Source organism: Vitis vinifera, chromosome 11 (genome assembly GCF_030704535.1).
Source record: "Vitis vinifera cultivar Pinot Noir 40024 chromosome 11, ASM3070453v1".
NCBI classification, from domain to species: domain Eukaryota; kingdom Viridiplantae; phylum Streptophyta; class Magnoliopsida; order Vitales; family Vitaceae; genus Vitis; species Vitis vinifera.
In genome coordinates, this window is record NC_081815.1 from 12801205 (window position 1) to 12821859 (window position 20655).

Sequence of the window (20655 nt, forward strand, 5' to 3'; positions counted from 1 at the left end):
AAGTCACCACTCACCACATGGTAATGAATAACAGATGAAAACCATATTCTTGTTCAGAAAATTAGCAATCAGATCTTCCATGTTACATGGTACAATGATTCCAACAAAAATTTAAACTAAGTTCAGCAAGGTAAGCACACATACTAACCAGATTAACAAAAATACAAATTCCATATACCAGATACTATTAGAGAATGGGGAACATGATCCACATACACTAATAAAAAGCTGAGATTCCATCAAAGTCAAAGCTTAGAACTTGACTGGCTTATTCATTGTTATTTTCATTCCCTCAAAAAGTAAACTCTAGTTATGTATCCTGGTCCCTTCCATCATCAATCAATTTTTATTAGTTACAGAATTATAGAGATATCAATCCTATCAAAGAAAAAATATCTTATACTTATCAATGCTTTATAATCAGATATCCCATCTTTCTGTTCAACTATTTATACTTCATATACTAACAAAAATCTTCACTCCTAGACCTGAATTTCTAATAGCCAATCAATGTTCATACCATAAGCTATAACAATCAAAAGCCTAAGTGAACTATCAAATTGTGTGGACTAGCAACTTAGAATGCAGTATGGGACTAGTCCAATCTTTAAATCCAAAACAGGATGTATAAAGGTTTTAGTCAGTCCAATATTCTAGAAAGAAAAAAAAATACAAAATGAGAAGCAACCTGGATGGACTGGTAGGATATAGGGAAGAAGCCATATTTCAGGGGGCAGAGGATTATTGCCAGACCATTCAAATACTCCAAGTACCTGTTACCATTATGCAATACACAAATTAAACATATCTCTGGAGTGCCCATAAACATGAAGTTCACTGTTTAAAATGAAAAGAAGAAAATACACTGAACTGAAAGCCACATTTTTCCCCATGAGGTTATTGCAGTTGCACCACCATGATTCAGAATCCAGTCACGCCCTTTCTCCATTGCCCCATCTGCATCATTAGCTCCTTCACCAAGCAACCTTAAAGTTACATAGTTCAAGACAGTACCAAACATGGTGCTTGGGCCCTCGATATGTAAACCCCACCCACCATCTTTGTTCTGCAATTATGCATCTTTATGATTAAAATGTTTGCTAGCCCCAGAGGCAAGAATCACATAAAGAAAATTTTTAACAAATAATAAGTAATTAAAAAAAAAGCACATGGCAAAAGAGGATTATAGATTGATTTCTCATAGTTGTAGATTACCTGATGGTTATAGAGATAACGGCACATCTCTTGTCTATGTTCTTTTGACAAGACAGCATTCAGCGCCCCAGTAATCGAAAGAGTAATGATCTAATCCATTATCCATGCAAGAAAATATCAGAAGCCACATAATTATACTGAACCAAATTGTGAACATTAATATCAGAAGTCAAAATTTTATTAGGTATGATGTAATTACGGTTCAAATGCATTTCACTCCCCATAAAAACTTGTGACATGTCAAAATGCCTTCCAAAATGTAAAGAAGTGTCACCTGCAAGATGAGCACTTACCAAGCCGGGCAAAAGAAACATGGGACCTCCATAATCCCCTGGCCAGTGTCCATCATGAGCCTGGAGAGTTGAATGAAAATTGATAGCCCTTCTTAATGTGTTTGTCACTGCATCCTCTGTAACATCCTCTGTATCTTTCACTTTGACTTGGGGTAAAACTACAGTACCAGCATTCTCCTTCAAAAACTAAGAAATGGAAAGGAGAGACAACTAACTAGTGTAAGTTAGATAAAAAGATTCATATAAAAGAAAACAAAAAGTTATATTAAGTATTAACAATGTAAATTCACTATTCTCCAATCCATAGAGATATTAAAAGGTTCCATCATATGGCTTTTACCATGCAAAAATGCAAGAAATACACACAAGCCCCATGCCCTTGAGACTTGGCCCAAGTGGCATGGCTCTGGGTGGGGGTGTGGGAGGTTCCAAGTTCAATTCCCAGCAAAAAATGAAAAGTTCACGTCTAGGAGTGAAAGCAATCCAGTTACCAGATCTTCATCCTTATACACCCTCTTCTCTTAAAGTCCCAAAAGAAATTGTTCCAAACTTCCCCCCTCCAACTAAAGAATTCCACACATCCGTCACCTACTGCTTTTTTGAGATGGCTAAGGCAAACAAAGAAGGAAAGGTAATACACAATGATTCTTCTCCACACCACTTATCTTTCCAAAACCTTACCTTCCGTCCATTACCTACAGTGAAAGAAATTCTACTACTCAAAATATTTCAATCCTTTCTTATGGCTTTCCATGACCCAACACCATAACCCTCCCTCACTTCACAAGGGCCCAATCCCTACCCCCTTCTTCTTCCTCATACTTCCCATTGATAACTTGCTTCCAAAGGGCCCCTCTTTCATTAGCAAAATGCCAATTAAACTTGCAAAGAAGACTCTTGTTGAGCTTTGAGAGAAATATAACGCCCAAGCCCCCTTCCTTGAATCTAAACAAACAATCGCCCACCTTAGTAAATATGGCTTCCAATTAGAGGCCCCATCACCCTAAAGAAAATCTCTCTGAATCTGCACTAACCTCAATCTGACCGACCTTGGCATGCAAAATAAAGACATAGAGTATATAGGCATACTAGAAAGAGTGTTTCAAATCAAAGTAATCCTGCCTCCTTTTACAATATAATGCCTTTTCCACATGATCAGCCCTTTACAGAACCTCTCTTCCACCTCATCCCAAGTCACCATGGATTTAAATAGGTCACCCAAAGGAAGGCCATAGTAAGATGAAGGAAAAGCACCCACCTTACAACCAAACTCTAAGGCCAACTCTCCTAAATTATCCATCCTCCCTATTGGAATTAGCTTGCTTTTATCTAAATTAATTCTCAACCCTAATATGGCCTCAAACCATACAAGTACCCAACTTAAATAAGTCAACTGATCTTGGTAAGCCTCACAAAAAATGAACTTATCATCGGCAAACAAGCGAGAGATTTGAACCCCTACACTGCCCTTGCCCCTTACCCGACAACTCAACAAAAAACCTCCAATCTTGGCCCTCTTAAGAAGGCAACTAAGAGCCGCCATATCAATCACAAATAAGCAAGGCAAAAAAGCATCTCCTTGCCTCAATCCCCTAGAGCTTTAAAAAAACTAGTTGGGGTACCATTGACAAGGACATAAAACGTTGTTGTAGAAATGCACCACTTTATCCAACCAATCCACTTCTCCCCAAAAGCCATCTTTTGTAGAATTTTTTTTTTTTTTTTTTTTATAGATAAAAGGATGTATATTAAACGAAAAAAGGAAGCACCAAAAACAGTGCCCTCAAAGTATACAGGGAGTATACATAAGTAGCCCAAAGGCTCAAACCGAAGGGGAAGGGATAGAAACAAAACAAAACACAACACCTTCCCTTACTTAGAGCCTAACCAATCAAAGAAACTTACAAGAAAAAAAGGGCTCAAAACTATAGACACCCTAACCCAAGACCAAAGATAACATACAAAAGAATATGTCAGTCTTTGAAGCGAAAGCTCCTCATTCCCAAAAGCTAACAAATTCCTTTCCTTCCAAATTGACCAAAATATACATAAGGGGGTCATTTGTCAAGCCTTATTATGAGCTTTCCCCACAAACGCTCCATGCCACCCAAGAAGAGTTTCCTTCACTGAACATGAGAGAATCCAAGCCACTCCAAATAGGGAGAAAAGAAGATTCCACAGAACCCGTGTCTTTACACAATGAAGTAAAAGGTGATCCACCATCTCTACTTTAGATAGGCATAGAAAACACATGTTTACCAATGAGTACCCCCTCCTTTGAAGTTGCTCCAAAGTTAAGACTTTACCCCAAGAAACCTCCCAAGCAAAGAAAGCCACCTTAGGAGGCACACTCGCCCTCCAAATACTACCACTAGGGAACAAAGGAGAATCTTCGGGCTCCAAAATAGAATAAAGAGACTTGACTGAGAAGGCGCCACACTTTGATGCTGTCCAAATCACTCTATCTGCCTCCTCCCTTTGCACCCTAAAGGTTTGAATCTTATGCAAAAAACGCTCCACCAACTCAATCTCCCAATCATTAAACGCCCTTGAGAAAAGAGGGGCCCAACCATCCCCATCACCATCAGGGTTCTAAACATCTGACACCCAAGCATCCTTAGACAAAAAGATGGAAAACAAAGAAGGGAAGGACTCACAAAGTGGCTCATCTCCACACCACTTGTCCGTCCAGAATCTCACTTTCTACCCACTACCCACTTGGTAGGCTAACCTACCATTAAAAACAACCACTCCTTCCTAATTGTTTTCCAAAGCCCGACACCATACCTCCCACTTACTGCCCGAGTGCGTCATCCCCCCTCCTCTTCACCATACTTATGACTGATGACTTGCTTCCAAAAAGCACCTCTTTCATTGGCAAAACGCCAATTCCACTTACTTAAGAGAGCTATATTCATCAGAGTTAAATTTCTCACACCCAAACCACCTTTCCTTTTTTCTAAGCAAACCAAGTTCCACCTAACAAGATGCAGCTTTTGCACAAAAGCTCCCCCACCCCACAGAAAATCCCTTTGAATCTTCTCCAATCTCAACCTCACTTTTCTTGGCAAGTAAAAGAGTGACATGAAGTATATAGGCATGCTAGATAGAGTGCTTCGAATTAGAGTGAGTCTCCCTCCTTTTGATATATACTGTCTCTTCCACATTGCAAGCCTTTTTCGAAATAGCTCTTCAACTCCATCCCACACTGTTGCTGATTTGAAGGGGGGGCCCAGAGGCAAACCCAAATAGCAAGAAGGGAGACCACCCACTTTGCATCCCAACTCCAAGGCCAAGTCCTCTATATCATGCACCCTACCCACCGGGATTAACTCGCTCTTCTCCAAATAGATTCTCAACCCTGAACAAGCCTCAAACCACATGAGAAGCCAACTTAGATAAGCCATCTAGACTTGAGACTCCTCACAAAACACCAATGTATCATCCATAAATAACAAGTGCGAGATTAGAATCCCCTCACCACTCCTACCTCTCACCCTTCACCCAGATAAGAAGCCCCCACTAATAGCCCTTCTCAATAAACAACTAAACACCTCCATGGCTACCACAAACAAATAAGGGGAGAGGGGATCTCCTTGTCTCAATCCCCTCGAGCTTTGGAAAAAAACGAAAGGAGAACCATTTATTAAAACAGAAAATTTCACAGTAGAGATGCACCATTCTATCCACTTCATCCATTTCTCCCCAAAGCCCATCTTTTTAAGCACTGCCATCAAGAACTTTCAACTGATATGATCATAAGCCTTCTCTATATCCAACTTACACAGCAGCACCCCCTTCATTGCTTTTCAACCTTGAGTCCACAGCATCATTTGCAATCAAAACTGCATCTAAAATATGTCTACCCTCCACAAAAGCATTTTGAGACTCTGAAATCACTTTTCCCATAATCTTCTTAATTTTATTAGCCAACACCTTGACCAACAACTTATAGAGGCTGCCCACAAGGCTAATCGGCCTGAAATATTCAGATCTTCTACACCTCTCTTCTTTGGGACTAAAACCAAGAAAGTAGCATTCAAAGACCTTAAAAATCTGCACCACTCATGAAAATCTCTAAAAAAAACCATAATCTCAACCTTCACCACATCCCAACAAAAAAGCCAAAAAACCATGGTAAAGCCATCCGGACAGGGGGCTTTGTCTTTGCCTTAGATCTGAGAGCGCTGCAAACACCTCTTCTTCCGAAAAAGGAATCTCCAGCCCCTCGGCCTCACTGCTAGCTAACCCCATAAAAGACAACCCCTCAATACAAGGACACCACCCCCCTTCTTTTGAATACAACTTTTGAAAACACCCCCACCATACTATTTTTTAAATCATTCTCCTCCGTATGCCAACAGTCATTCACTTTCAACTTGGACAGCCAGTTTCTTCTACTGTGAGTATTCGCCATCCTGTGAAAGAATCCGGTGTTATTGTCTCCCTCCTTTGACCACAACTCCCTAGACTTCTGTCTCCAAGAGATTTCTTCCCTCAACACCCAAGTCTTATATGACTCCCTAGCCTCCTTTCTAGCTTCACAATCTTCCAGATTCAAAGTTGAACATTTCTCCTTTTCATCCCAACACACAACCTGTCTGAGAGCTTCTCCCTTTTTAGTCTCAATAAGACCAAACACTTTTTTATTCCAAGTCTTCAAAATATCTTTTAAGGCTCTCAATTTTGTGTCTAAAACAAAGCTGGAGGTCCCATTAAAATTTAAACTCCCCCACCACATCTTCATCTGGTCTTTGAACCCCTCCTCCTCCAACCACATGTTCTCAAATCTGAAAGGGGAAGGTCCCCTCTTCATACCTCCTCCTTCTAGCAGAATGGGAAAGTGATCAGAAACTGGCCTGGGTAGAACCCCTTGCATAGCCCCATTAAACAGGCTGTCTCAGTTATCTGTCACTAAAAACCGATCAAGCCTAAAATGAGACTGCTTATTCAACTTGCCTCTCCAAGTAAAAGGACCCCCCTGCAAAGGAAAGTCCCTCAACTCCAAATCCTCTACCACTTCTGAAAACCTCCTCATTGATGCAGAAAGCCCACCTCCCCTACTACACTCCTCTAGATATCTAACCATATTGAAATCCCCTCCCACACACCAGGGGTCACTCCATAAACCTTTTATTGACCCAAGCTCCTCCCAGAAGTCCTCCCTATCTCTACTGCACACCGGCCCATACACACTAATGAACACCCACACCTACCCATCCACAATTCTTAAACCAGCACAAAATTGAGAATTCCCCTTCTTCCAAATCAACCAATTCAAACATTCTGTTATCCCAAAACACTAGAATACCTCCAGCTACACCCCTAGAATTGACTGCTCTCCAGTCTAGATGTCTTCCCACCCCAAGACTACGAACAAGCCTCATTGTCATTTCTTTAATTTTAGTTTCCTGCAAACAAACTACATCCACTCTTTGGGATTTTATAACTAACTTAATGATCTTTCTTTTATCTATGTTATTTTCCCCTCTGACATTCCATGATAAAATTCTTATCTTCATTTGCACCCCGACCCAGAAGCCCCTCCAAAAATACTCACATTGGTATCCACCCTAGCTTTTTTATAGCTTATTGTCCATTCCAACTTCTTGAGTTCCCTACTGGATTTTGAAAACATTAATTTCACCTTTCTAAACGCCCCGTCTTGCCTCTTATGTTCAATTCTCCCCTTCATCCTCCTCAAAAGGTACAAAATTTCCACTTCAAACCCTTCCGTCGGCATACTGAGGCATCGACTGAACTTCGCAAGACAGCTAGAGTTCCACCCTTCATCCCGCCCCCCCTTTTCCAGTTGAAAGTCAATCTTTTCCACTAATGGATTTGCATAACCCGATCCAACTGGGACAAGTGCTAGCTCAGTTGCACTATCACTACCATTTGAACCCCAAGGAGGCTCTTTCCGACCATCTAGGACCGAAAAATCTTCAGTCAACACTACTCGCAAAGGATCCTGACCCATCGCCCCTTCCGCTGACCCTTCCGATCCACTGGAAGCCCCCTCCGACACCAACAAAGCTTCATCAGGCCCCAAGAAAGGAGTAGAAGAAGAAGAACCCCGAAGCCCCAAAGAAAAAAGAGAGAGGTTGTGTAAAACGGGATACCTGGATGCTTCATCCAACAGTACCTCGTCGGTGAGCTTCAATCGACCAGGAAGCGACCCCCCAGCGTCAGCATCTTCATCGGCTAGGAGCTCCTTGGCTTAGCTTGGCTCACCCAAACTTCCTTGGCTTGGCTCCCATTCCAAAAACACCCCACTTCAAGTCCCCATCTTTGCAAGAGAAACTCTCTCTCCTTAAAATGTCTGCTGCCCCTTCAAAGCACCAAATCAACTTCACATTTATTTTCAAACTCAAACAACACAAGGGCCCCACCCAACCTGGAGATTTTTAAACCTCATTTTAGAAACCAACTTTCAAACACCCACCCCTTCAAGGATGACAGCGGAGGAACCAACTCAAAACCGTCACCAAAACGGCCAACCAAGCAACGGCTTAGCTGCTCTTCCCTGCAAAGAAGTTCTCATTCCCCTAAATGCACCCATAAAGACTCCCCTGGTTCCCCTATCTTCACTCTCACGACTTCTGCATACATTCCTTTCCCTTTCTCTTTCCCTTTGAAACTACACCCATCCTTTTCAGAGGTGGGAACACCCTGATAAACTTTGCTTAGAGCTAGAGTGGAAACTCCTAGGGCCCTTAACCTCTTAGCCAACAAAAACCAACCCTCTACTAAGCCTTTTCCTTTTGGAAATACGAGACAATACTTCTTAGCTTCCAAATCTCTCACTGAACAGAGTAAAAACCTACCAGCTTCATTTGAACGACACTCCAGCCTAAACTTTCTTCCTCCTTCTTCCCAAACTTTCAAACACCTCGAACTTGACTCTCCTCTACACCAAGCTTCCATACCTTCCAACAGATAGCTTAAGCTCTTTTCTCCAAATCTTATCCAAGAGGAAAAGCTTTTGCTCCTTTCCAAAATAATTCCTCTCAGTTTACCTTAGACCACTTCAATGGAGATTTCAAACGTCTTGGATTCTACTGCAAACCAACACTTTCCACCTTTCAAACCTCCTCTCCCCTCCGAGGAAGCTGTCATCCCTTCGAGGAAGCTGTCATCCCTTCGATCCTTCTCACAATCTGAGAATTACTTAATATTAATTTGCAAAAGGTTTCATTATAACAGCTGGAGGAGAAAAGGCTGGAAAGAATGGAGTTTCCAAAATCAATACCAGCATTTCACTAGATTGCACCAACATCATGGTGATTCCAATGGGAAAGTGACTGGAGGAGGCAGGCAAAATAGAGAAAAATAAGGTTCCAGCTACTGAATCAAGCTCAAATATTAGATAGGTCAAATATTAGATACCAGCAAGCAACATTTTGCCAGCAAGCGTACAACTCTCCTTGGCTACCCCTTCCAATTTACATGATTGTAAGTCTTCTTGACGTCAAGCTTACAAAGAACACCACATTCATTACATTTCAACATCAAGACAATGGCCTCATTAGCAATCAGCACAGCATCCAAGATTTCTCTACCCACTACAAAATCATTTTGGAGCTTGGACACCACTTTTCCAACATCTTCTTTAGTTAAATATATTTCTGTTTGTAATCTAATATGTTATATACGTAGGTATAATACTTTTTTATCAACTAATATACTTCTATTTATAATGCTTTTTTATATGTACATAACCTAATATCTCATTAAAAAGTGCATTTTTATAGGCAAAGAGAATGGACATATTAAAAATGAATCAAATATGGGCACACAAGAAGTATGCAACGAACAACTTGATAATCAAAAGAAACAAAAGTTTATAACAACAGACTACACCAAGGCCTAGGTCATCCACAACCTAACAAGGAAATATAAACTTGATTCTGCTAATGACTCATTTGACCCAACAAAAACACCTTTAGGATGACTTTTCCAGATTCAACTCTTTAACATCTTCAAGTATTCAAAGACCCTTTAGTTCCTTTCCTATAAGCACCAAAATAAATGCAGAAGGATTTCAGCCACACCGCCATCTTCCTCATAGGCATAAAACTTCTTTCCAACCAGAGTAAGATTTAAGCATCCTTCAGACATTACAGCAATACCCAAATATCAAGAATGGTTTCATTTATTTGCAAGTGGCTAGATTTGCTTAAAAGTGTAATAAGTCCTTCACATTGTGTTATTACTGGACCAAAATGGAGTTAGACAATATCCTTTTTGGTACCAAAAGCTCACTTAAATTGTAGGAGAATCAAGAAATCGATGTAATCATATTCAACATCTTATAAGTATCCAAATCTATAACAATGCCATCAATATTTAGAGAATAGTTTGGGAACAATTCAAAAACTGTGAATTGTTACTAGGCTATGATTAGCTGCATGAAACTAGAACTGATTTGAAATCACAACTTCGGAATTTGAAGTCTTGCTTCTCATGTGGAAAATTTTTATTGGGATTTTGGAGGACATGGAATTTCAGTTCAATTCCAAATCCACTCATATAAAGAATAAAAACAAAGGACCTGAAAATTGAACCACCAAATTCCTATGTCACATCACCAAGCAACAAAACACAACCTCAATAATTTTGTCATTATTGCAGCGGTAGTTATTGTTCAATAACATCAAATTATCTAAAAAGACTAATTTAATGATGAAGACACTTCAAAAAGTTAGGAGTTTTTCTATACTGGTCCATTGACCTCAACTTATCAAATAAATCCAACAGAAAATTTCCACCTAGTAACAGCTTTTAAATAAAACTAAGCTCTGGTAACACATAGTGGTTAGCATAATCACTAAACCCAAATTCTGTTCATTGAAGATCTCCATACAAATCCAACAAAACCTTGAATTTTGTTAGTATTGGATCATGGTAGTTGATATTTTTGGTGAGGTTATTGCTGTTGCTGTTGTTTATTCTAAGGCCCTAACACATATGCTTCATTGACTTTCTGAAAACATCTAATTTTACAAACTATTAAAAAAAACAATTAATTATCTAAAACTAGGTTGAAGATGAAGGCACACTTAATTGATTATTCCTTCAAAAGGTTAGGAGTTACTCCATAATGTTTTATTGACCTTATCCTATCAAACAAGTCAAAAAAGAGTTCCCACCTAGCAACAGCTTTGAATTAAAAATTAAGGTTATTATATTATTTCATGTCGTCCTTGCAGCACATAATCAGTGAATAACACAGCAATCCCATGGTCAAAACCCAAAGCGAGATCCATCCCTTAACCTCATTTGTGCCCACAAAAATCTCAATACAAATCCAAAACAACCTTAAAATTTTATTTTATTTTATTTTATTTTTTTGATAAGTTACACAACCTTAAAAAACATTTATTATTGGGACATGGTAGTCATTGTTGTTGCTATGGCAGTTGCAGCTGTTGTTGACTCTAGAGTCCTAAGGCATAAACTCAATTTACTTTCTGAAACATCTACCTTTCCAAACTATTAAACAACAAAAACTAAACAGTTTAAAACAAGGTTGAAGATGAAGACACGCTCAATTGATTAGTTCTAGAGAAGGTCAAAAGTTTTCCAGTTTCTGTATTGCTCTGTGACCATAACCTATCCAACAAATCCAGAAGAAGAAAATTCCCACCCAAATAAAAATTGAATTTATTAGGTTAAAAATTCATAGTACAAACCATATCACATCACTTAACCCCGTTTCTGTTCATACAGAATCTCAGCACATTCTTCAAAGACTAGCAAACCATCCAAATATCAGAAGTAAAACTTCTGAATTTCACCAAACTAGACAACTCATTCTAGCATATCATACACAATTGTTTTCAGCATAAGGTAATCTTTTCAGCATTTTCAAAGTACCTTGTGTTGCATTGAGGCAAAAAGTCAGACCAATTTTTCGCTTCCAAGAACATAAAAAAAAAAGGATCAAATTAATTACTGGCAACAACAAGAAAATAAAAAGAGATATGAAAACCTTTTGATGCTTTTGAGAGCAAAAAGGGGAGCGAACTTTGCTTCTAAAAGCAAGAAAAGTAACTCAAAGATACAAAACAAACTACTCCAATACATGTTGTTGACAATTAGATAAGTAAAACACCTGAATACGCATGATTAGATCTGCACTATGCTTCTTCTCGAATCGATGCTTCGAGAACGTCTCACGAGCTCTCTCGATCTCCTCACGCTGTTCAGCCGATCCCAGATCGGGATCGAACTCCCAAACTTGTCTTCCCACATGATTGTTCGTGGTCCTCAACCAGGGACTTCCTCCTTCCGCGATCTTCAGTTTCCACATCTTCCTCCTAATCACAACATTCGCATAGAAAAAAAAAACGCAACAAAATGAGAGAGAATTCGGCAGTGCTTGGCTTCGGCGAAAAAACAAAGTCGATTAAAAAAATAATAAACTAAACAAAATAAAACCCATTTTCTCAAGATTTCGAGCAATGCAAAACCTAGCGCTAAATACAGCCTGTTTATCAAAATGTAAAACCAACATTCAAAATGCTTAAAATCAACATCGCAAACAAAATTAAATGAAAGAAATGTGTTATACATTCAGAATGCTCAATGCAGCCTGTTTAATTGTTAGAGGAAATGACAAAAAATTCGGCATCTTTTGGCTTCTACGAAAATAAAGAATTAAAAAAATTACAAGAGTCCGAGCAATGCAAGAACCCTTGAAATGAATGGAAAAAAAAAAATTAAAGTGATAAAAAAAAAAGCGTCATAAATTGAGAATTCTGAATGCATCCCATTTGGCCGTCGAGAAAATTAGAGAAACTGAAGGAAATGTTCACCTGATGTGGAGATTTTAGGAGTTCGACAGCAGAATGGAGTGAAGCGGTGTCTGAAAAATTAATAATGATACGATTACAATCTGTCAAACATGCAGGAAAGCGAGAGAGAGAAAGGGAGAGGAAATTTTGGCTAGGATAACAGCGGACTGTCGTTTCGAATGATGACAGCTAAACCATAGCCAACGAAGGTGCGGCCATTTGCTTATGATCAACGTTGACCGTGTCTGATTGTTCCAAGTTCGTGATAACAGGCTGTCCTAGTCTTAAAATCAGAGTGACTGTTACTATTACACTTTAGATGACAAATATTTTCTGATCTCATGGGTTCGGCTCTCCTCCGCTCTCATCCCTCAGTTTCTTACACTTACTCACTGGAGTTGTGACACGTGGCATAATAATAATCCACTAATCCTTCTTTTCCTTTCGTAAGCCATTTTTTTGGTAACCCGTCTTTCTTTTTTATGGGAAAGTTATGCTTTGGGCTTCCCATCCCAAAATAATAACATTTTCGAAACCCAACTTTGCACAAAAAAAAATACCTACACTGATGATAAAAAAATTAGGGTTTTCATGCACTCTGCTATAAGGTGTTTTTTCATTCCGAAATTGCCCTCTTTCTTCAGCCACTTCAGCGTCCACATCAGAAGGCCTACAAAACCAAAAAAATTCACTGTCTCACTCACTCGGTCACCCAACCTTCTTTTCCAATGGATCAAGTTCAGTTTCTTCTGGTAGGGTTACCTCTGTTTCTCTTCTTCTCAGACATCATAAATCTCTTCACACCATTGCCTCCAAAGCCACCGCCGCATCATCACCATCATCATCATCACCACCACCAACCCCAACCCAAACCCCAATCGGCTCCTCTAGATTTCCCCCACATAGGTCTGTTCTCCTTGATACCCGTTTTTCTATTCTCCGTATTTATAAGTGGGTGTTTGATTAATTTTCGATTGCTTTTTTGAATTGCAGAAAGAGAGTGGTGATGGAGGTATTGGCTACGGCAACACCGTCAATATTAATTTTTGTTCCTCTTGTTCCTACAGGTTTTGTATTATTTCTTTTAATTTTTTTTTATTATTTGTTTGCTCGTATTAAATTCAATTGTAGATATCTATTTCATCTTTGGATGTTATGTGAAAATTATACTTCTCTGTTTTCTTGGATGAATCTAATTGTTGAGATGGGTTTGTAAATTAAGATTTGATGGTTCATTCTAATTAGGGTTTTGTCGAAATGGATGCGGTTTTGGTTGTGTTAAATTTATGTGTTGGAATTGTAAAAAGGAAGAACTTGTTTGTGGAGAAACATGTTGGGAATAAATTCAATTATTTATAATATAGAATAAGTTCGTTGCTTCTTTCAGTAGTTGAAATGATGTTAGAATCATTTTAAGTGTACCAAAAAAAATTGTAGATCTTAAATGCTATCACTAAGGTTGTGGTGCTTAAAAATATCCTATATTTCTACTGGGAAATCAGAAAATTTGTGGGCCTATTGAGAAAGAATTTTCAGTGTACGGTAGAAAATTTGTAGGACTGGACCTTTCTCGTCATATATTGATAAATTAAGGGAAAGTTGTGTTTCGGGAGGCCCATTTCAAGGTAATATTGTTTTCAAAACCCAAGTTTGCATAACCCAAGATATGTCCACTATTTGAAGAAAATTTTTCCTTTTCATGCACTCTGGTCTTAGGTGTTATTTCATACCGAAAATGGGCCTTACCCTTGGGCCAGCTCAACGTCCACATCAGGAACCTAAAAAGCCCAAACTCCATGTCAGCAGCCAAGACGTAATTTAGTAAAGATTCATATGTGAACTGGAAAAAAAAATGAAAGCTGAAAGACGATCACAAAAAAGACCCGAACCCGGCTGAGCTTTCATTGATTTTCAAGGGCATGAGGTATGTGGGTCATCGTGAATCATGTTTTTCTTCAGTGGGTATGGATTATTTTCGAAGTGTTTTATGATCTTCTTGCTCTTATCATGGGTTACTTTGGAAACTTGAATGATAATGGTGTTGATTTACAATATTTCCGAAATTGTCGAATGATAGTTTGATTGCATTCTTGTGGGGTTTTTCTATTTGTTTATTTTTTCTTTTATTAATTGTGTTGCAATTTGTGGTTTTGATGCTGCCAATTTTTTCTTCTTGTGGTAGGATCCCAATTCGCAACATTTAGGAACTACGGTTTGGGATGCATCAATGGTATTTTGTGAAATTTCTGGTAATGTCTATTATTCATTTGAGAATTTTAGCATTATTTTCATCCATGGGTTACCAATTCAAAATTGTTGATCTGTTGAGTTGTGTTCAATTTCTATGCAATCCGGGTCTTGAGGGCGAGGGCAGGGTTTCCACCTCTTGGTTTTGTAGGGGGCTCAACCTTTTAAGTCCTGTTTTAAGTGCCTTTAAGCCATTAATCAGGATTTAGTTGCTTATTCCCAATGAGGGGAAGAACTAGAGTCTTAAGAGAAAGTTGCTAAAATCAACTGTTACCTTTCTTGAGAGAAAGAGTTGCTTAAAGCTGTTTTCTCAAGTTGAGAGTTGCCCAAAGTAGTGCCCTTCCTCTCCTGTGCATGAGAGTATCATAGCGATAAGAGAAATTCTTGGTGTTCTTGCTGATTTGCTTATCATAATAGCAGTTTTTGGATGCAATCCCCTTTCTTTTGGTCTCTTTTCTCTGATTTTATCTTAGTTTTAGATCTCAGTTTGAGTGTTAGCAAGGAGTCGTGCCCTACAGCTCCCAACTCTTAGTAATTGGGATAAGGCCTTGCTAAGGTGTATTCTATAATGGAATATTGCAATAATGAAATTGCATAGATGGATTCAGGCCTCATTTTGAACAATTTGTATTTTTTTTTTGGATCAAAGCACTTTAAACCAGAAGAAATTTGGGACTGTACCTTAGGTACTACCTTAATGGCCCTTAGGTACTACCTTAAGGGACCCTAGGTACTACCTTAGCTAAACTTTAACTCTACCTCTCCCAAGCCTCGAGCCTTCCTTTGTGACCCTTACACCATGCCATTATGTGCTTCTCTTGTATGCTCAAGTGGTCCACCAATGTTTTTTGGTACTGTACCTTAGGTACTACCTTAATGGCCTTTAGGTACTACCTTAGTGGCCTTCAGGTACTACCTTAGTGGCCTTCAGGTACTACCTTAGCTAAACTTGAACTCAACCTCTCCCAAGCCTCGGGTCTTCCTTTGTGACCCTTAGACCATGCCATTATGTGCTTCTCTTGTGTGCTGAAGTGGTCCACCAATGGTTTTTTGGTACTGTTCCTTAGGTACTACCTTAATGGCCTTTAGGTACTACCTTAGTGGCCTTTAGGTACTACCTTAAGGGACCCTAGGTACCACCTTAGCTAAACTTGAACTCTACCTCTCCCAAGCCTCAAGTCTTCCTTTATGACCCTTAGACCATGCCATTATTTGCTTTTCTTGAGTGCTCAAGTGGTTCATCAATGGTTTTTTGGTATTATACCTTAGATACTACCTTAATGGCCATTAGGTACTACCTTAGTGGCCTTTAGGTACTACCTTAGTGGCCTTCAGATACTATCTTAAGGGACTCTAGGTACTATCTTAGCTAAACTTGAACTCAACCTCTCCCAAGCCTCGGGTCTTCCTTTGTGACCCTTAAACCATGCCATTATGTGCTTCTCTTGAGTGCTCAAGTGGTCCAACAATGGTTTTTTGGTACTATACCTTAGGTACTACCTTAATGGCCTTTAGGTACTACCTTAGTGGCCTTCAGGTACTACCTTAAGGGACCCTAAGTACTACCTTAGCTAAACTTGAACTCAACCTCTCCCAAGCCTCGGGTCTTCCTTTGTGACCCTTAGATCATGTCATTATGTGCTTCTCTTGAGTGCTCATGTGGCCCACCAATGGTTTTTTGGGACTGTACCTTAAGTACTACCTTAATGGCCTTTAGGTACTACCTTAGTGGCCTTCAGGTACTACCTTAAGGGACCCTAGGTACTACCTTAGTGGGTTCTCATTTCTTAATGGTCAGGTGCTTGGTGGACTAGATGACTTGAGACAAGTTGAAGCCAAATATGCAGCTTTTCTTTTTAAACAGCAACTCACAACCTTCCTTGAGAATATATATGGAATGATAAGAGACAATTTAAAGAAATATTTCCCCATTGCTTGGATTGTGTATTCAGGAAATTCTTCTTAGCAATAGTTAATTTGAAACAAAATATGAATGGTATGACTAGTTCCATTTAATATCAATAACAACTCAAATTATATGATGATTGGACTATTCTTTTCTTTCTCATGTTTCCCAGCCAGATGATCTGCTTTCATCAAAGATCCAAGGTATGTGTCTAACCATCAGTGGTAATGTTTGTTGTACAGAAGCTCAATTTGACACATTGCGGACACAAGTCCAACAAGTAAGATTTTGTTTCTTTAGTTGTATGTTGCTTGTCAAGCTTTTCCAGTTATTTTTTTTTCTTTCATATGATTGACTGAATCCTGATTTTCTCTTTGCAGTATTTTGTTTTGTATCAAATCACATATCATTGCTTACTAATTGGGAAACTCGTAGTGATTTGTCCTTTATAGCAATGTTAGACTAAGAAAGTGCCATTGGTTTACTACTTTGATAATCCACTGTGAAAAATTTGTGAAAAAACGACACTGAAAAAAAATTAAAGAGTATTGAACTTTATAGTTTTTTTTTTAAATAATTATGGTTGTGATGATATAATCTTTAAATTTTTTTCAGCACCCCATGATAAAATAATAATTGGCACTCCCATAAATGAAAAAAAATATATATTGAAAAAATGTCATTTATTTAGGTTAGCTAATATCTGATGAATGCCATTGTATCTCTATTTGTTTCCATTTGTGGTTATCTATTAATATGCTCCTGTTTGGTGATTCTGACTTCTAAGATTTAGTATTTCATGTTGGAATTGAATGTGAAAATGATGTGAAGGAATCATTTTTTAACAGAAAAAGTGAGGAATAGAAGAGAAAATTTGAAAGCTCATCATTTATCTTGTTCTCCTTTTTTTCAAAGTAAAAATTATCCGGAGCTAAGCCTTGGACCCTGTTGGTTGGTGATCTGATATATGGAAATTTGGGGTTAAAACCTTCATATTTTTTAGTTAGTGGGAGTCTGTTTACCTAGAAATAAACATCATGATACCTAATTTCTTTGTGTACTATTCAATAGAAGCCCATTTTGGGGCTAGTCATTTAGCCATTGAGTATGGATGTGTATAACAATGTCCATGCAGTGCATCTGTGGTAATTACTTTATAGTTGTATGTGTTTCTATCTTTTATTTTTTGGGTTGTTCAATATATGGATAATTACTAACTTCTATGTTTAGATACATTTTAAATTTAAATGTGGGAGTTTTGTCAACCTACAATGCAACAACTTTGAACTGTTAGAGGCGACTTAGCAAGTGTCTAGAAAGCAAGGTGAGCACCTACTTAAAGCTTTCCTATATGTGGAAACTGGAAAGACAGGTGCTCATCCTCTAAGTACTGGTTTCGGATTTGCCTCATATCTCAAGTGAATTTTATTTGTTATTTATTTTTAGTTTCAAAATTCTGGCTTGGAATGTAGATCACTTGGAATGCTTTTTGTAACTCTTAGAAGTGGTGTTTTTTATTTTCTTTTGGTAGGGTGGATCATCTGTTTTATTTTCTTAGGGGATACTTAATGTGCTTTCTCATTTTTGACTGTTGTATGAACCAATTTTGAACTTCATTGCTACAAATGCAATCGATTGAATCATAGTTTTGCCACCATTTAAGTTTGAATTTCTTATCCAAAGGAAAGGAAATGGAAATGGAACTATCTTAGTCAGAGTGTAGTCATAACACACTATCAATAGATTGTGAGTTGGGTTATAAAGAGCATTAATCTTGGAGGAACCTTGATATGATTAAATAAAGGAAATAATAACAATTGTAATATACCATCAATAGACTATGAACTAGGCCAAAAAGAGTGTTAATTTTGGAGGAACCTTGAGATGACAGAAAGGAGGAAGGAATAATAATAATACACTATCAATAAACTGAATAATAATAATAATAATACACTCTCAATAGGCTGGGCCATAAAAAGCTCTGATATTGAATGATACACTGTGAACCCTCCATCTTTTCATATCTCATGTTTTTACTATTGAGCTATGTGCTAGTGGGGACATGAAAAGCTTCATGTCTAGACAGAACAATATTTTCATAACTCTTTCTTTTACTGATTTTTTGTACTCTCTGGAGAATGGAAAAGGTTTCTATGTTCTCTAATTATAAAATATTATATTTTTCTAGAACATGCTTTTCTTCTTCCGTTTCTGAAACTATTCCACTTGTACAAAACTAAATTATGACAGACAATTGATTGGTGTGAAATTTTATAATGCTTCAGAAATTTTATTCAGTTATTTTAATTTGAGTCTTAAAACCTAGAGTTTGGCACATGACCAATACATTTCTTTTGAGGGAATAATTTATGCAGTTATCTAAATTTGAGGTGGCATGGGGCTTAAGCCTACAATACTCATAGTGATGTCCTAATACATGCAACTAAAGCAGTTATTGTTTGCTTCTTTTTCCCCCTATTTGTTTCTTCAGTTGTTGACATGATTATTTGAAGTTCTTTGCTGCTATTTCTATTCTGGTTAAGGTTTTAGTTTTCGGTATGAAGTGACTATGCTTGTCTTTATAGAGATATTGAAGCATTCCTGATTTTATTTCACTTGAATGATATTTACAGATGTCGCCGGGACTGTCCACATTGGCTCAGGATGGACTAACACCAAGGTGAGTAGCAGCGGGCATTCGACCGATCCTGTGGCTGTGTATGAAGTTGATAAGGTCCTTCTCCTTGAAGCAATCTTTGGCACCGACATTCCTCCTACCCTAGCTCCAGTACCAGCTCCTAACATCAGCCCTACTGCTGATGCTCCAACTGCTTCAGATGAGGTTGGGTCTCCACGAGCATCTTCAACCCCATCTTCTTCCTATAGGGTAATCAGCTTAGGTGTTTGGAGCCAGTTGGTTTTGGCCATTTTAGGTGGGCTGGTCTTGTTCTTATAAGAGAGGATTTGTCAAGTCTTTAATTTATATGAAGAGGGTATATCCATTGCTTTGATTTCAAACCATTTTTTGATTACATATGTTACTGAAACTATGAGAATGTGAGTTTTCTTGTATTAATTACTACTTGTATTTCAATGACATTTTGTTTGTGTTATGGTTTTCATTTGGGAATGGTTATATGCTCCTTGTTCTCCATCCAATCCTTGTGCTCTTGAGACAATCATCATCTCCAGCATATATTCAAACTTGTAACATGCTAGCATTTAAGTTCATTACAGTCCAACTTTGAAGGGTGTATGATCACCAACTAAATGGTCTTTTTCTCATTTGTTATCTGCTTTAGCTTTCTGCTAAGGCTGTTTCTCATGATGGGAATTTCCCTGATTCTTTGACAGGATACAAGAGCATTAAGTTGTTAATAATTAGGCATGAGCTTTACAAACGACAGTTTAAATAGTGCTTTTCACTGCATCTTCCCCCATACATTTGGCTGGTGTCCTTGGGATGGGACTCATGAGAGAAAAAGTAAAAAAGACCTCCAATTCTCTGTAATGAAAGTGAATTGTTGATGTCTCATGATTTATTCATTACATATGCAGATGACTATAGTTTTTGACAAAAATGTGGTATCCCTCCCTACCAAACCTTCCACTCACATCATACTTTGAGACCTGCATGGGCCAAAAAACATTTTATAATATCAATTTAATTTTTTTAAATCAATATTTTAATTTTGTTTTCACAAAAGTTTTTTGTTTTTTTAGTCAAATCCATGATAAAAACATAGTATACATGGGATTTTAATATTTATTAAAAAAGGTAGATGAAAAAAATGTGAATTAATTTCATTTATCTTTTCTCGAATTTTAATTAAATACATTTAATTTTATTTGTTTGAAATTTTATTGAATATTGTTTATTGTTTTAATTTATTTTCATCTTGATGAAATTTTAAATTAAGGAAAATAAGGTAAATTTAGTAAAAACTGAGGTGAATATGGAGTGGCATGAGGGGCCAACCCTAAATGCGGACGTGTGATGCTGATATGGCAAATAGACTTCACTTCCAAAGTGACGTCTTTTCTCGGTTTCTTTTTTTTTTTTTTTAAGGTTTTGAAAATTTTCACACAAAAATAATAAAGACAAAAAAATTCCTATCATTTTATTGTCCATGAATAAATTATAGATATAGAAAATTTCTTAGCCCTTCTTCTCTCTTTTTATAATTTTTAATTA

General features: G+C 37.8%; 2 protein-coding genes across 12 annotated transcripts in view; one reads left to right on the top strand and one right to left on the bottom strand.

Annotated features, from left to right (window-relative positions):
- Positions 1-12662, bottom strand: part of LOC100243389 (cycloartenol Synthase) — a 56101-nt gene extending 43439 nt beyond the window's left edge. The window contains exons 1-6 of one of the 2 annotated variants that reach the window (XM_019223004.2): positions 12329-12662; positions 11626-11823; positions 1509-1694; positions 1216-1305; positions 872-1066; positions 689-773 (exon numbers count right to left, since the gene is read on the bottom strand). In XM_019223004.2, coding sequence (XP_019078549.1) covers positions 689-773; positions 872-1066; positions 1216-1305; positions 1509-1694; positions 11626-11823 — 754 coding nt within the window. In that variant the 5' untranslated portion in view covers positions 12329-12662. Of the gene's footprint in view, positions 1-688; positions 774-871; positions 1067-1215; positions 1306-1508; positions 1695-11625; positions 11831-12328 lie in introns of both variants that reach the window. The other variant, XM_002264253.4, reaches the window with a different exon arrangement.
- A 114-nt stretch (positions 12663-12776) lies between these two features.
- Positions 12777-19582, top strand: LOC104880763 (fasciclin-like arabinogalactan protein 7). Of its 10 annotated transcripts, none has more exons than XR_009466902.1 (5): positions 12784-13213; positions 13301-14231; positions 14490-14556; positions 16703-16740; positions 19094-19582. XR_009466902.1 is itself a non-coding variant. In XM_019223005.2 (3 exons), exons 2-3 carry the CDS (start codon positions 13314-13316, stop codon positions 19414-19416), a joined length of 384 nt encoding a protein of 127 aa, XP_019078550.1. In that variant the 5' UTR covers positions 12798-13213; positions 13301-13313; the 3' UTR covers positions 19417-19582. The 10 variants fall into 10 exon arrangements, 1 of the variants encoding a protein (XP_019078550.1); XR_009466900.1 differs by having other exon boundaries at positions 12786-13213; positions 16633-16740; XR_009466899.1 differs by having other exon boundaries at positions 12788-13213; positions 13301-13374; positions 14024-14556; positions 16633-16740.
- The last annotated feature ends 1073 nt before the right edge of the window (positions 19583-20655 follow it).

Bases quoted from the DNA above. Each gene is read 5' to 3' on its own strand.
- LOC104880763 (XM_019223005.2), top strand. From the start codon at position 13,314: ATGGAGGTATTGGCTACGGCAACACCGTCAATATTAATTTTTGTTCCT. The intron at 13,375-19,093 runs GTTTTGTATTAT...TGATATTTACAG, and splicing joins TGTTCCTCTTGTTCCTACAG to ATGTCGCCGGGACTGTCCAC.